This window comes from Cornus florida, unplaced genomic scaffold (genome assembly GCF_030987335.1).
Source record: "Cornus florida cultivar Cherokee Brave unplaced genomic scaffold, ASM3098733v1 CherokeeBrave_3.0.0_Hap2_Chr11, whole genome shotgun sequence".
NCBI classification, from domain to species: Eukaryota; Viridiplantae; Streptophyta; class Magnoliopsida; order Cornales; family Cornaceae; genus Cornus; species Cornus florida.
In genome coordinates, this window is record NW_026775581.1 from 136,468,758 (window position 1) to 136,485,304 (window position 16,547).

General features: G+C 36.8%; 2 protein-coding genes across 2 annotated transcripts; one reads left to right on the plus strand and one right to left on the minus strand.

Moving 5' to 3' along the window:
- The first annotated feature begins 397 nt into the window (after nucleotides 1–397).
- Nucleotides 398–2,654, plus strand: LOC132284757 (uncharacterized). The gene is made up of 3 exons (XM_059786884.1): nucleotides 398–621; nucleotides 751–817; nucleotides 1,542–2,654. The coding sequence occupies exons 1-3, from the start codon at nucleotides 547–549 to the stop codon at nucleotides 2,390–2,392; spliced, it is 993 nt and encodes a 330-aa protein (XP_059642867.1). The 5' UTR covers nucleotides 398–546; the 3' UTR covers nucleotides 2,393–2,654.
- Nucleotides 2,655–8,264: 5,610 nt separating this feature from the next.
- LOC132282552 (uncharacterized) lies at nucleotides 8,265–15,872 on the minus strand. Its single transcript, XM_059784272.1, has 5 exons — nucleotides 15,299–15,872; nucleotides 14,911–15,178; nucleotides 9,150–9,248; nucleotides 8,859–9,073; nucleotides 8,265–8,467 (listed from the first exon to the last, which is right to left on the minus strand). The coding sequence occupies exons 1-5, from the start codon at nucleotides 15,739–15,741 to the stop codon at nucleotides 8,392–8,394; spliced, it is 1,101 nt and encodes a 366-aa protein (XP_059640255.1). The 5' UTR covers nucleotides 15,742–15,872; the 3' UTR covers nucleotides 8,265–8,391.
- Nucleotides 15,873–16,547: the final 675 nt, after the last annotated feature.

A 16,547-nucleotide genomic window follows, 5' to 3' on the forward strand; every position in this document is an offset into this window, starting at 1 on the left:
CCTTCTTTTTAGACCTCCGGTGACTAACTTGACCGTCGGAGAGTTCTTGGCAGGCACCACACTGGTGCCGTCAAGATTCATCGATCTTTTCCTCTCTTCCTTGCAGACCGCGTGAATTTCACCCTCAATTGTCAATATTGATTGAGGTAATTTTATAAAAACAATTGATTTTCAACATCTTAAATAAAAACCATTAACATTTTTTGAATGTAAAACCAACATATTTTTTAGGTAAAGAAATTGTTTTTATTAATTAGACATAGCAACTGTCACACTGTCATAGAGCAGCACAAACTGTACTATTTCGTAAAAAAAATTAAATACTAAGGGCATTACAGTAACTTGAATGCTGTATAAATAATGTGAACGATGGATTAAATTTCTAGCCGTGCAAGAAGCCGAGTCTCGAGCGCAAACCAGGGTCTCTCATTATTCTCCCTCTCCGAACCGACAGACTCTATCGAGTTTTGATTCTACATTGCTCAAAATCTAGGGTTTTGCTAATCTGACTGTCAATTCGCAAGAGTTCTAGAGGAAGAAGAAGCTATGGGTTCTGATTCGATCTCGAACGCTTCTGTTCCTGGGAATGGTTTCCCCGATGACCTGGGGAAGAAAAAGAGGGTACACATCTCTATCTCTCTATCTACGCGCTCGCGCGCGCGCGCGCACACACACACACACACATATATATATTATACACACACAACGTGTATCATTAAATTTTTTGTTTTCTTGGTTCTTGTTGTTTAGACGAACAGATTAGCGAAACTGAAGCAGCGCAAGCTCGATGTTCGGCGTGAACAATGGCTTTCTCAGGGTATGTAGTAGAGGACAATGCTGGAAGATTTCTTATTTATAGATTTTTTATTTGTATATAATTTTGGATCATGGACCCAAGAAAATGGAATCATCAGATAATTTTGCTGAGACAGCAATTTGTCTTTATTTATTTGAAGTTCTAAGCAAAACAATTGAAAGACATTAAATTCTTTCTTTTTTCTTTTATTTAATATAGAAATAAGTATTCATCGCTGTAGAATTTAAATTTCTTGGCTCATTATTCTAAAATATTTTGGTTGTTGGGATGTATGAAAGGAAATAAATTGGTTCTGAATCTAAAGTGGCTTATAGTTGTGGATCTGCTTTGTTTTTTTGCCAACCTTTTGCTTTCTGTTGAAAAGCACAGGGGTCTGAATTATAGGATTCCTTATTTTGCCTATCAGCCACCAATAGGGTTATTTATCAGTCGATATATATATATATATATATATATATATATATAGGGCCATCTTTTTTTCTATTACTTTTACTGAACAATTGTATGTGGAATGAAAGAAGTTGAGTGTAGTTAAGTGATTTGATTCCCTGCAAAAGCCAGAAAGTGTGAATTATAAAGAATGAAGAAGAAGAAGAAGAAAGAACCTTTTGCTTTATCTTGAAGCTGTTTCTCGGTAACTGATTAAAATTAGCTCTGAACTTTATTTTTTCTTTACCTCTATGAAGTTTATTTTCAAAATAACTTATTTGGGATTGTAATGCAGTCAAGAACAAGGGATGCAAGGTGGATACAATTGGGAGGGGCGGATCTCCTCTCTCATCTTTGCAGATAGCTGATGAGGGGAACAGATCAACAGAGAGTTCAGAAACAAGGTCTGGAGGGATGGACATTGAGAGGTCGAGTGTTCATGAGAGCGATTTGGAGTCCCTGATGAGCAGCCCATTTGGCAGCAGTATGAGTCAAAATGATTCAATGAAGGATCTGCCTGGGAGCAGCTGCAGCAGTGCCAGCAGTGGCTGTTGTTCTGGGAGTGTAAGTGAAACAGAGGAGGATGATGGATGCCTGGACAATTGGGAGGCTGTAGCAGATGCTCTAACTGCGGATGAAAATATGCACAATCCAAATTTGGATCCTCCGCCCAAAATTGAAAACAAGATGGGACCATCTGTTCCTGAATTAGCTAAAAATGACTCTGGAGCCAATCTAGTGAAAACAGAGAGCAAGGATATGGTTTCTAGGGCTCCGGCCAATTGCCGAGCTTGGCGGCCAGATGATGCTTTCCGTCCTCAGAGTTTGCCCAACTTGTCAAAGAAGAACAGTTTAAACATAAAGTCAGAGCAGTTTTCTGGCCGTGTCACTTGGGTGTGGGAAAGTCTCATGTCTCAACCTTCTTCATGCCCTATATGCTTTGAGGATTTGGATCTCACAGACTCGAGTTTTCTCCCATGTTCTTGCGGATTCCGGCTTTGCCTTTTCTGTCACAAAAGGATTCTGGAGGCAGATGGGAGATGTCCGGGCTGTAGGAAGCAGTATGATGATCCTGCTATTGGGGCTGTAGGTTTCAATGGAGGGGTGACACTGGGTCGATCTTTCTGCATGAGTACAAGGCCTTAGAAAGGAGCTTCCTTTTGTTCTCTGAAATATCAAATATATGGGGTATCTTATCACTGTCTGGTTTGTCATTCATGTTTCATTATTATTAGGTCTCTGATTATCATTGAGGATGATGTGAGTGTAATGACAGGATTTGAGGCATCTCATGAATGTAAATGGACCTTCAATGAGTTTGGGTGGTGTTCTGCACATTTAGACGTTAGTTGTAATGTGAATACAATTCTTGTTTTTTTTATTATAAATCAAGAGCGATATATTTCTATTTTTTGGTTTTATTTTTTTATTCTTCCAGTTTCCTTTCATGATTTTGAGCTTAAAATTACTTTGTACTATACTGTAAATGTAATAGTCATGGTATTTGATTTTACAGATACTTGGATCATTTATCAAGTTCTTGCAATGTAGGTGATTACACCACTTTTTGTAAGCTGCTAGTTAAATTTTAATTAAAAATTATATGACTTATTTACTTGTTCCTTTTTGGAGGCATACTTCATTGCTCCATGCTTATTCCCCGTGAACTTCATATTTGTTTCTTGTGTTATTCTTTAATTATGCATTATACCAGATATGTATTTATATAGTTTTAATGTTCTCTAATGGGACTAGACATCAGGTAGAAACCACTTTGAGTTGAAACATTATTTGCACAGGTTTACTCTGTTCCTCCATGTTTTGCATGTAATGCTTTTTGTTAAGCGAAGTGTCTTTCCAATATTAAGTTCCAATTTGAATGTGTGTCACTTGCATCCATCAACCTTTGGATACTTACAAGTATGTTTACCCAGACTACCAACAAAATCATTGGAATCTGAATAGTTCATTTTCAGACACTCTACATACCAAAACCACTTCAGTTTTCTTTCATTTTCAATCCACAAAACATATACAAAATCAAAAGTAGCTGCATTAGTATGTCTTTGGAATTCATTGAAGTGTCCATATTAAAGTGCAAATTCACGTCCTGAGAACGAAAAGTTCTTTATGGTACTACTAAACTAGTGATTCTTCTACTCTCCTCGTCCAATGCTAAGTTGGTGAGTTTGAAATTATCCAGTACTTCCTGTTAACATGTTCGATCATCTACCCATCTTGTTCACATCTCAATACATATTTTTCGTTTGCTTATGTAAGTTATTTGTCAACTAGTATTCACATGATGTTTTTCCTGTTTATTTGTGGCTCTACTAAGATGGCGCACACATGTAAAGTAGGAAGTCTGCCTGGCGGGATACAAAGCGAGGGGTTGAACTCAAAACTTTATGCATGAAAGATGTGCATGATTACATTTGGGTAAGGAGCCTGTGATCTCCATGATTTTTATGGTGCCTTTGTGATTTAGATGGTTTCTGTTTCTATTTGCGTTTTTGTTTCATTCTTTATTATTTTCCCTCTCTGTTGGCGAATACACTAGTCTTTACGTGTGAATTCTGTAGAATGTGTTGATTTTTCATTTTTCGTTCTCATTTCCCATGTAGTCAAACGGGAGCTACGTACATGTTTTATGCTGATTGCTTGTTTCCCATGAGGTTTTGAATGATGTCCTACTCACAGGAACTTTATTTTAGCGAGGGATTCAAATATTGGACAACTTGGAATTTCTGACATTGTTTGTGTAGAAGGTTTACATTTTTTTATTCATTCAGTTTTGCACCCATTTAGTGGTGGTTTATATGGTTTCTGGGTCCAAGGTTTACATGTTTTAAACTTTGAATACTCTATGCTGTTTCATCGATTGTTCTCTTGTGACAGTTTTGCAGGAGAAGTTAACTTTCCACTGTTTTTTGTTTCGGCCGTTCTATAGAGTTTTGTCTCTGCTCCCTTTATTTTTAAAAGTTCGTTTTTGAAGTATTTATTTGAAAATTGTTGTGCTCTTGACACATAGGAATCTGAAGAGCACTTCTTTTATTGTCTTTACTGGTTTGTTGTTTATAGAGATTAGGAATATGAGATTAGGTATATTTTTCTTATAATTGTAGCATAGATTGAATAATTGTGTTTGAAAAGAAGTCATTAATTAGAGGAGTTTGTTGACATGTCACAAAATCTGTTGATTGGTGGTTTGATTGCTGAAGGTTGGAAGATTGGTTCAATGGTTAAAATGAGCTTTAATGATCAATCATGAAATCAAATTCTTCAATGAAGCAGGTAATAACACTACGGCATCTGATGTTGTGATTGTGTAAAATCTCATTGCCTCTGCCATGGTCACTGATTTCATGAGCAGCTTGGATGTATCACTCTATTGTGTTAGTGGTTTGTGTCTGGCACCTAAATTATTCCTGGGAGAGTTGACACATTAAAAGGGAAACACGAATTGTTTTTTATTTCCATTTTTCATTATCCTGAGTATATTTTCATTTTGCACTATCCTGTGGCAGTCGATTAGTATATTTTTATTTCCATTTTGCACTATACTGTGCCAGTTGATTAGTATATCTATCTTTATCATCTGTTACTTTCAGCCTTAGAGGCATTTTTAGGTAATAAGGTGATATTGTTGCTTCATGGCTTAATATAATGTAAGCTGTCTGTCTCATATCAGTTTTCCTAGGCACTGTATCGGGATAAATGTTGTTAAATGTGCTAGAAGCCTACTGATGGATATCAAGGCAGCTTGTTGGCATCTGCCGAAAAGAGGTTATTTTTCTCAACAACTCCTTGTTTTAATTGCAGAGTTATTTCTGTTATCTCTGTCATCATTACCAACGTCGTCATCATCATTGCCTTGCTCCCATATGAATCGGGTCGTAGTGTTAAATGGAGCAGATTTTGGATCCAATAAACAAAGCATTTCCAAGGGTCCGGAGTCCAGACCTTATGAATAGAATTTGACGGCAAATTAATCAGTTGAATGTGAAACTTTCTCACCAGGTTATTTTTCTTTCCTGTAATGATATTTGTTGTCAGCCTATCAATAGCCAGTGAGCTTACTGAGCTATATGGTATGACATATTCGATTTTCTCTCCTATGCTTATTTGCTATCTCAGCCAATTGTCAGCTTGCTGTACATGACCTTTTTCTTTACTACCAAGTAAGATTGAATGTACTATAGACTCCATTTTGCTGGATATCGGAAAAAGTTAAAGTAGATGAAATCGTTGCATCTGAAGGTAAGAAGCAATTAATTTCAGTGTTGACACTGAAAATTGGATCCAAAATATCACCTACATGTTTATGACGGCATTTGCAGGGTAAGTAAACTCTAATGGGCATCATCTGAAAATCTTATAAAAGCACTGATTTTAACTTGAGCGTCTTTATGTTCAAATATTCTTATTGGCTATTGGCTATTGAACTTCCTCTTCTCCATGTTATTTCCTTCACGCCAGCAGGATAGGCCGGTGCCAGATTTCCCTGAACTCTTCACAACCCCGTATATGAAAAGATCTTCCCTAAACTCTTCACAACCCCGTATATGAAAAGATCTGAGTTCAAATGAATACTCTGTTTTGTTTTGTTTTGGTTTTTTTCTCTTCCTGCCACTTTTATTTGCCATTTTTGTTCTGAAGTTTTGTTCTTTTGTCAGTAGATTGTTTTATTTTCCATTTCCCTTGTGAAGTTTCGTTAGTTTATAGCGTGTTTAGCGTTTTACATAGCTGGTCATTAACTCATAAAGATGCAACATCATGCAACATCATGTTAGCGGAAAACTTGTATTTTAGGAAGTCCACGGTGGATGTATATATATAACAGTAGCTGAATGGCTTAAACCAGGGACATGACTTTGTTGAGTTGAGCCGAATGCGATTTTGCTTGTCCTTAAAGTCTATTAAATCATATTGAGTAAAAAATATATAAAATAAAAAAATCCTATTAATTTTTTAATTTTTTTTTTTTTAAATAAAAAGTTAAAAGTTTCACTCCAGCTAATGAAGTAGAGAAAATAACCCATCTTCGCATCTCATTGCATTAGGCTAGCATTGATACTTTTCTGTGTGCAAAAGTACCATACCATTTTTTAGCCCCCCCTTTTTTTTTTCCTTTATTTAATTTTAATTTTATTTTTATTTTTAATACCATATTTTTGTCCCCCTTTATTAATATTTTTATTTTATTTTATTTTTAAGGTGTAGATGTGACTTTAGCGTTCGCTTAGGCTGCCTTCTACTAACTACCTTTTTTTTATTATTATTTAAAAAATACCATATTTTAGCCCCAAATTTTTTTTTCCCTTTATTTTTATTTTATTTTTAAGGTTTAGATGTGACTTTAGCATTCGCTTAGGCTACCTTCTACTAACTTTTTTCCTTTGGATTTTCAACGCTTTAGCTGGGTTGGGAACGATTTGTGTTATCGATAATGCAATGTAGTAAATGATTGCAAAATTTGCTGCCTTGTAGTGGAAAACGGAAGCCATTGGAGGTTCTGGTAAGCACCTTAGGTTTGTCTCCAGTCCCACTCCGTCTAATGCAGAAGACGTATCTCTCCATTGTAATATATCCCTCTTGTTCTGAGCATCAGTTTTGTTCTATAAAAATTGCAGAAAAAAAAAAAAAGAAAAAGGCCATTGGTGAGGGGCTGTGAAGTGCAATGACGACATTATTAAGCTTTTTGACCACCATCAGTAATGGATTCTGACAGTGAATGAAAATGAGACTGACCACAATAAATACCCTATTTTTAACCCATACTTTCCTTTTCATGAGGGCACAGCAATGCAATGTGCAATTAACATATTTTCCTTGTCATCAAACTAACATAAGCTCCATTTGACGATCCATTAATTGTTTCATGTATGGTAATATGGGCGATCCATTCACTGTTTTATCTATTATTACCCAAAACTAGCAAAACATGACAACCGACACCAGATTATTCCATCAATGGAAAATAATATTTCACACTAACCAAACAAAACATAACTGCTCTTCATCAATAACACATAAAAGGCGCACTCGACCTATCCGAGAAAGAGATAATAGTGAGCCAATTTATTGACCCCCATCTTAAAGGGTTCCGAATTGTTTCCTCCTATAAGGTAGCCAACTTAGAAGACAACTGTAACAAGGGTCATTTATCCCACATCGGATCCGGATGGGAAAGTGATTGGGTATAATGGGTGGGTATGCATCACTATCCAGCAGCTTTTGGATAAATGGACCCAAGCACCCGACTCGGATGGCGTCCGGGTTTGCCGTCTGGGTAGGGAGGATGGCGGCTGGCCCGATCCGAAACGAGAGCATTGCGGGTTTGGGTGGTTGAGAATGTAACAAAAGTCATTTGTCCTACATCGAATCCGAATGAAAAAGTGATTGGGTATAAATGGGTGGGTATACAGCACTACCCAACCGTTCAAGTTATTAGGTAAATGGACAAGCACCCACTTGTTACAACTATCCATCCGAGACTAGAGTGGGAAAGAAGATGAAAAGTACATCAAAATCCTTAAAACTCTAGCAGGAAAGCAATGGCACCATGCACAAATTGATTCATCAATTCGAATCAATTTGCAATACCACGATAAACAGAACCTAGCAAGTTTACTATTATTTCTTATAAGCTCGGTTTATACAACTAAGATTTTCCAACTAGAGATTTCTTTACAAGGTCGAACTGCTACAGTAATTATGGAAGCTGCAAGCCCTTCATGTGGACAAGGAAAGCGACCATGCAAAGACCATCTTGCAAAATCAAGTTCAAGCAGTCACTTTAACTATACCCGGTTGGCAGGGTTAACTAGAAGGACCTTTTACTCTAAAAAAGATGCCTATGGGGCTATGCATTACTATTTTTTACCCTAGTATCCTTGTATTAGTTACCACCACAATAGAAGGGAGAGGAGTTCTGTCTTGTATTCACACCATACCCTGTAGATATTCACTAGATGGAAGAATAATTCAATGAAAAGCGAAAAACAAATCGTGATAATGACACATAAGGTTTCCCTTGATAAATTAAATAATATAGACAAAAAGAAAATTGATAAGAACCTTTATTCAACAAAAAAAAAAAAAAAAAAGGAAAGAATATACATGTCCTTTTCTACTCTTTTCACTTACAGCAAGCCAACAGCACAAGTTAGATGCAATCTGTTCTCCAAGCCTCTTAAGTGATGACCCAATAACATACACCTGTTACCAAAAAGGAATCTTAATTTTGCAGTCCAGATGAAAAATGATTTGATATATAAGGAAAAACAACATGATTAAACAGCAGTAAAATTGGAATTCCTCAAAGACATTGATGGAGTATTAAGGATGAAACAGCAGTAAAATTGGAATTCCTCAAAGACATTGATGGAGTATTAAGGATGAAACAGCTGTGACATTGGAATTCCTTGAAGATATTGACGGATATTTTAATTAGGTATGACCTAAGATTGAAAGAATTATTTTCCGTCTATATTTGTTAGAAATGGCTGAGATTGTGGGTTGGTTCAAAATTATCTAATGTACTAGCTATAACTGAGAATGGATAAAAGCAAAAGCATCAACAATAAAGAAAGTTTGATAAGAAACTAACCAGAAAAGCAGCTTCGCAAGGTAGTCCCTTGACGTGCCTATTGTATCGCAAAATTCATCACCACCATTTTGGTAGTTCTCTGTACTTCCTTTAGCTGAATCTCCAATAAACTCAGAGGCAGAATCATCTTTAAAGAATCTTTTCAATATGTTTTGAACGAGTTGGTGAATAGTTTCCTCCACCTCCAATGATGATGGTCTAGATAGTTCGGTAACCTGTTGAAACAAAATACATGTGCTAAGAAATACACAGAGACACTTTCACTTTGTGTGAAAATGATAAGCTCATTACCATATCAGATTCCAATGACCGTAAATACTCCAACAAATCATTGTTACTTTCTCTAACATATTCCATTCGTACATTTTCCTGCTTCTGGGTGCTCAGTTCCTGCAACACCATATATACAGATCATGTTGAAGCCGAAGATCTCCAGCTACAGCCTTTAAAAATCAGAGAAATAAAGTTGGCAAGTATCAAACATTACCTAGTTGACACACTAAAAAGAGAAATTATTAACTTATTGTCATTCCTACAAGGAAGGTACCAGAGTAGCATGATACTGAACAATCACGGTAATGTTGACTTACACATGTCCAATTCTAGGAGAACGTGCAATAGAAACACATAAATTTCAGATGTTAAGGCTGACTCGTTGCAGGTGAGCTGAAGAATTTTATTTAAGAAAGCAAGCCATTTAAGCTCCCAGTGAATGCAGTGAGCCAATCAAATAAAGTTAATCATGTTTGCCACTGGGCGTTGATTTGAAGGACATGTTAAAGACTATACTTGAAGTGAATATCTAGATGGCGGAACCCTACAATTCGCAATCTCATCGAATAGATTTCAATCAAGCTCTATCATTTTGCCCATCCATGGGGACACCAGGAAAGAAAGCTGTCTAAGGCCGTTAGGATTCAAGATTGCATCATTTATATGTTACTACTGTAAAAGCGGCATGCTAAGACTTATTGAAAAAACACTAAGCCAAGACACGAGATATAAAACTATCAGCCTGGAGATATTATTTACCGGATTTGATAAAGTCAACATTCAGAAGAAATTATAAATTCATAAATACCTAAGATTTGAAACTAGTTTAGTTTATTAATATTTTATTCATGTTTCTTTTCTTTAAATTCAGGCCTTATTTCGAAAGAGATTATTGTTGAACAATAAAATTGCTTTTGAATTAACGCATGGGACACACATAATCTATTAAGGATTTGATTGAATAGTTTCTTCATAATCATCATCATCCTTGCCTTTATCCCATATGAATGGGGATGATTGAATAGTCTGTCTTGATAAAAGAATCTTGATGATTAGTTTGTTTATTTAGTATCTTTTAGTGATGAGTTCATATGAGACTTGCGCTTTAGGGAAGCTCTAATAGCCAGCCCGCTCAATTGACTAGTCAAATTAGAAGGTTTAAAGTGAGATAGTAGCTCAGGAAACCACCACCCAGTAGAGCTCAGAGCAAACGTTGGGATTTGTACTCATAATATGAGATGTGAACTTGATGAGTGAATATTAGATTTGAGAATCAAAGTGAATATGCATGGCAAAAGATCATACCACAGTTTGCAAAGTATCATCAATAAGGCTACCGACGGGATCAATCCAAAACTACCTAGACATGTTACATAAAAGAAGAAGAAGTACAAGAAGAATGATAAAGAAAAAAATTTGTGTAAAAGGAAAAAGCTGGTTACCCACAAGGGCGAAAGCCGCCATGGAAATTAATGAGAATAGACATTATATGAGCTTGTTTAAATTTTATAATTTGTATTCGTGCATCACTGAACATTTGAGAATTGATTTCATAAATTTTGTACACAAATTAGATTGTGTTTGTATATGTTGGTATTTAGAACACACACCACACTTGGACGTTGACTTTTCTTTTTGAAAAAGTTAAGGAAATGCACACCCACAATATTGCCCCTACCAAGGCTTGAACACTCAACCTCCACTTTGGAGGGAGAGGTCATACCATCTGGGCTAATTCCCATTGGTGACTTCGAATAATTTACTAACAGTTAATAAATGAATAAAATCGTTAGATGGAATCTTTTAGATTGACAATATTGTTTGGTCAATTTCTAAGAAAAATTGTAGATTCTTACATGTTAATCATAAAATGTTTTGTGATTTGACAAATAATCAAATTGGAAAGACTGAAATGATTAACTAAAAAATTCTATAAAAAAAATTACATAATGTTAAAAATTGCGTAAAGATTTTATTTGGTTAAGTTACACTTGATACCTTCAAAAACTTAATCCTCTCCTCTCCAAATTATGAATATTTGTCTTAGTGTTTTAAGAGAGAAATTTTATTTATTTGCATAGATTACATGAAATTGGTATGAATAGTCTTGCTTTACTTATTTTGTCAATTTTGTGACAAAATAGGGGAGAATTAATCATATGGTTTATGTACAAGGGAAGTTTGCAATTAAGAGGGAGATTGCAAATCTAAATTGCGAATTTATATTTATGTTTTCATTACTGTGCTTCATTTATGTTTTTCTTATGAAATTTGTATGATGTATTGATATAATTGTTTTTCTATACTGTCCAGGATCTTAACTTTATTCAAGGGGTGGTAATATTTGACAAGACACGCTAACACGACACAAAATAATCATATCGACCCAAATTGACGCGCTAATTAATCGTACCGTGTTCGTGTTTGACTTGCCAACTTTTGTTAACTTTTAGGAGCCATGTAGTTCTTTGTTTCATTTAGATTTAAGAATTGAGATGTTTGCTGATGCGTCCCAAATGAGATGTTTGCTCAGATTTTTGGCTGTCGCACTGGCTCTTTTCCAATTTCTTACTTAGGGTTGCCTTTGGGAGCCCCTTCAAGATGTGTGGGGAGCTGGGATCCTGTGGTGGATAGATTTGAAAGAAGGTTGCCAAGGTGGAAAAAACAATACCTCTCAAAGGGGGGCAGGGTCATGCTGATTAAGAGCACCCTTTCTAGCCTTCCCACTTATTTTATCTCTCTTTTTCAGATTCCTTCTTCAGTTGCTGAGAGATTGCAACGCAACTTTCTATGTTTGGGGGGGGAGGAGTTCAAGTATCATTTGGTTCGGTGGAATCGAGTGTGCCGTCCAATTCGTTATAGAGGCTTAGGGTTAAGGAGGTTGTTGCCTTTCAATAAGGCTCTCCTAGGGAAATGGCTTTGGAGGTTTGGGATTGAAAGGCATTGGCTTTGGAGGAGAGTTATCGTGAGTAAGTTTGGGAAGAATAGTGGTCGTTGGAGCTCTCTTGAGGTGTGTGGACCTAAGGGGGTGGGGGTTTGGACTTTCATTCAGAGGGGGTGGGATGTTTTCTGCAAGTTCATTCGTTTTCGGATTAAGGATGATAGGAGGTCAGAGTTTGGAAGGATCTTTGGTGTGGGGAGCTTCCCCTTACTCTTACTTTTCCTCGGCTTTATGGCATTGCTTCTCACAAACAGACCATGGTGGTTGACTGTTATCACCTTGATAACTAGAGATTGACTTGGGATGTTCAGTTTAGAAGACACTTTCAGGACTGGGAGATTGAGGAGGTTTCTCGTTTTTTGGAAGTTTTGTATCGTCAGGTGATCACAGCTGAGGATTCGGATTGTTGGTAGTGGGATCCGAATTCTCAGGGTCGTTTTAAGGTTAGGTCCTTTTTTAGGTGCCTTTCGGTCGGTGATGGTGACCTTTTCCCCTAGAAGTCTATTTGGCGTTCCAAGGCTCCCTTTAAGGTTGCCTTCTTTGCTTGGACTTCTGTTCTGGGTAAGATTTTAACCCAGGATAATTTGAGAGGAGGAATCGGGTGGTTGTCAATCGTTGCTATTTGTGCTTGTGTGATGAGGAGACAGTTGATCACCTTCTTCTTCATTGTAGCATGGCCAGAGACTGTTGGGCTTTGATGCTTGGTTTATTTGGGGTCCAGTGGGTTATGCCGCTTTCCTCTAAAGGGTTGATTGAGGCTTGGAGAGGTGTTTCTGTTGGGGCTCTCGTGCGGGACGCTTGGAGGGCTACGCCTCTTTATATTTGGTGGTGCATTTGGCTTGAGAGGAATCGGAGATATTTTAATGGAAAGGAGAAACCTGTTTCTATGCTTAAGTTCTCTATTATTTCCATTCTTTTTTGTTGAGTCTCAAGGAGAGATTCTAGATCTTTAGAGGAGATATTTGTTTTTTTGGCCTCTTTGAAGGTTTGAGGTGCCTTTGGCCCTTGTGTTTCTTGGGTTTCCGCTCCCCTTTTGAGCTCTTTCAATATAATATTACTTATCAAAAAAAAAAAGATTTAAGAATTAAGAATTAAGATAAAACACATTATATAAATTTTTGTTATTAATGTGGCTGCCTGTAATCTACATGTATACTTATTTACCTAAGCCAACATGAACTAACCTTATTAGCCATCCAATATATCTCATAATGTTTATTCTAAAGAAGGCTCTTTTGAAAGAGAAAAATTCAAATGTACAAAGTTCCTTTTATTTCTCCTCTTTCTGATAATCAGATCTTGGCTTTGGGCCAAGATCATGACATTTCAGTAATACAGAAATTTGTAGGAATCTGCTCAAAATCATATTTCATAAGTTTTTGGCCTTGATCCATGTGTTATTCAGGTTAAAAAATTCTTTTAATTATCAGATTCCAAACCGGACTGCATCAATGAATTCTGCTTTGATTTAATATACAGGTTTTATCGTGGTAGCAAGAAGTAATTACCCTACTGAGCAGCCACATAAAAGTGCCCATGTTTCAGATTCGATGTCGATGCAGAGATGACACTCCAATTTCAGCTTCATTAGTGGAGGCAGACACCAATTCGACAGGCTTGTAGCTCAGGCACATGCTGGACACCTCATGTCGATGTTCATGTTCTCAAATTAGTTGATAAGGTTTGCAGGTTGCAATAACAAACCTGCCTTCTTTTAATTGTCAGCCTGAATCCTCAATTACCTCTTACTCTTCCCGGCCACATATGACATGGACATTGTACCAAGACTTCTCGAAAAAAATAATATATGGACATTGTACCAAGAACAAGATTAATTCATTTTTTTTCTGTCAGGTCAAAACCCCTCCCCCGTACACCCATGCCCAATCAACCACAATCATCAAACCCTCCTCCCCCTTCTGCCACATGGGCCCCAGGTGGAACTTGTTAAGGCAGGAAGTGATCCCTGGTCTCTGGTACACCCCAATAGAGTAGATGTCACCTTAATTAATCAGGTGACTCCTTAATAGTTTAAGTACTTAATTTCTAATTAACCACTGTACAAAGAGGGGATGAAGATCTAGAAGAAACCTACATGGCCACAATTTTCTTATTCTGTTTTGTTGAACAATTTACACATTATCAAAGAGAAATGCCTCACTAGTTAAAGCTGTATACATCCAAAGGTTTCTAACCAGTAATTCTTTATCAAGTTTAAAGCATAGTTAAATTGAAACTGTTATCATAGCTAGTCCTACCAGAAATGTAACTTAAAATTCATGGTTCTTCTTCTTCATGGTTAAAAGTTACATTCAGAAAAATGATCACAAAATGCTCATTTAAATATGATTTTAGACATCACTAAATTTCATTTAATTGCAAGGGCATCCCTTTTAATTAATAACCAGCAAAGTTTGACTGAAGTAGCAGCCTCGCCTTTAATCATGCCATCTATATCTATAAGATATATTGGTTTGACACAGTAATAGAGAGCCTTCAAATCAATTATGTTCCTATAAACAGTCAGGAGTGTCAATGCTCAATCAATCCATCAAAAAAATAAATAAATTTGAATGACCTTCCTAACATAAAGCTTGTTGAAATCTAATGCTTCCTTGATAATGTGTAAATTACTGTTTGATCTACGTAATTAATCCCTTTCTTCTCCAAAATCATGCAAGTATTGTGACCAAATAAAGAACTTTTCAAGTTTAAATTGAGTTTTCACTCTCAAAATTCCTTTTCCAATTTATAATCCCGGAATCCAGTTTCATAACTAGTCCAAATACATCATTAATTTGTGTGACAGAAAGAAAGAGAAAGAGAACAAACTGTTACCTTCTTAGCTGTAGATAGCTTCAATTCCAACTGGTGAATGTAGTTCAGAGCCTCTGGAGATAAATTCCCAAGACTTCGAAGGTTCATTCTTTCCACATCCTCAAAACACCCATCAGGACCAATATTGCCACCCCCACCCTCACACTCCTCAAGCTTCACTTCTAAAACATCGTTCTCCTCTGACAAATCAGACTTTTCTGAATTGTCTGGCGACATATCAAAATTCCTCATCAATGAAATCCGATACTCTGCATTCCAAAGTGTATACCTAATATAATATAACAATCAAATTAAAAGTCAAGTTCAAGTACATAAAGCACAGCGCGCACACATATATATGTATATGTATGACTATACGTGCATATAATGAATCAACAGATTTGATTACCCGGTGATTATGGAAGATACGAGGAGGCGATTGAGAGGGTATTTCGAAACCCTAACCGTGACGGAGAATTGATCCGATGGGAGCAACCCTAGCATTGTTGATATGGTCTGCTTCATAGAGTCCTTGGCGGAATCAGAAACCCCCTTGGAAATAACGGAATTGTCCAAGGGTTCGATTTTCTTAAGCATATTGGCAATCACCGAGAATCCTCGATCGAAACCGGACTTCCTGGTGGAGACAAAGTCGTCGGAGACTCCGCCGCCGTCGACGCCGGACACGAGGCAGGCGACAACGGCGGAGGGACGCCTCTTGATGGCGATGGAAGGAAAAGACGGCCGGACGAGGAGGTGGTGGGAAAAGGGAGGTGGTGGCGATGGTAGGAGAGGCTTGAGTGAGAGATCGGTGAAGCGAGAAAGCAAGAAAGCCCTAGCAGCTGACGCCATAAAAAGCTTGAGCTCGGGAGCTATCTCAAGCTTTTGTGTGGCTCTCTCTCTCTATATCTGTTTCTCTCTCTATATATGTGTCTCAAGCCCTCACACGCCGTCTCTGATTCTTTCTTAGCTTCAATGTCGGGCCACCGATTTTGTTGTCATTTGGTTGGTTTTGCAAAGTTCTCTTTAACAAAAACGTCCTTCCTGTTGGACTAAATTACGGATTGGCCCGCCATCGGAAATCCGTTACTGGATTCGCCCGCCATCGGAAATCCGTTACTGGATTCGAGAGAATTGACTATTGGGAGTATTGAACAGTACTGGTGCAAATTAAACGCAACCACTCATATTTAATAAACAGTGTGTTGCCAGTGGTGGGTGGCAGATAAGTATTTGGATTAGAATTGAGTTGTTACAGTTAGTAGCGTAAAGCACACTCAAATTGAAGTATTAGCCATTAAATTTGGATTAAATCTGGAATCAGAATTTATATATGAATTTAATTTTAACCCAGCTTGATTCAAATAATATTTTATACCCTTGAATTTAGGTAATTTTTCACCTGCCAAAGATAATAAAGTACATAAATATCTGAATTATATGTCAAAACAAAAATAATTATATATAATTTATATATACATTTCCTATTCTCTTATTATCATTCAGCTAGGCCTCAATTCATGTTGTACCGAAAATAAAAACACAAAAACTGTTTTTCAGATAAAATTTATTGAGTGATGGTTTATGGGAATTTTGTGATTTTTGCATTATTGAGTTTGCATGCCACCATAATATGGGATATTAGAAAGAGAAAGAAA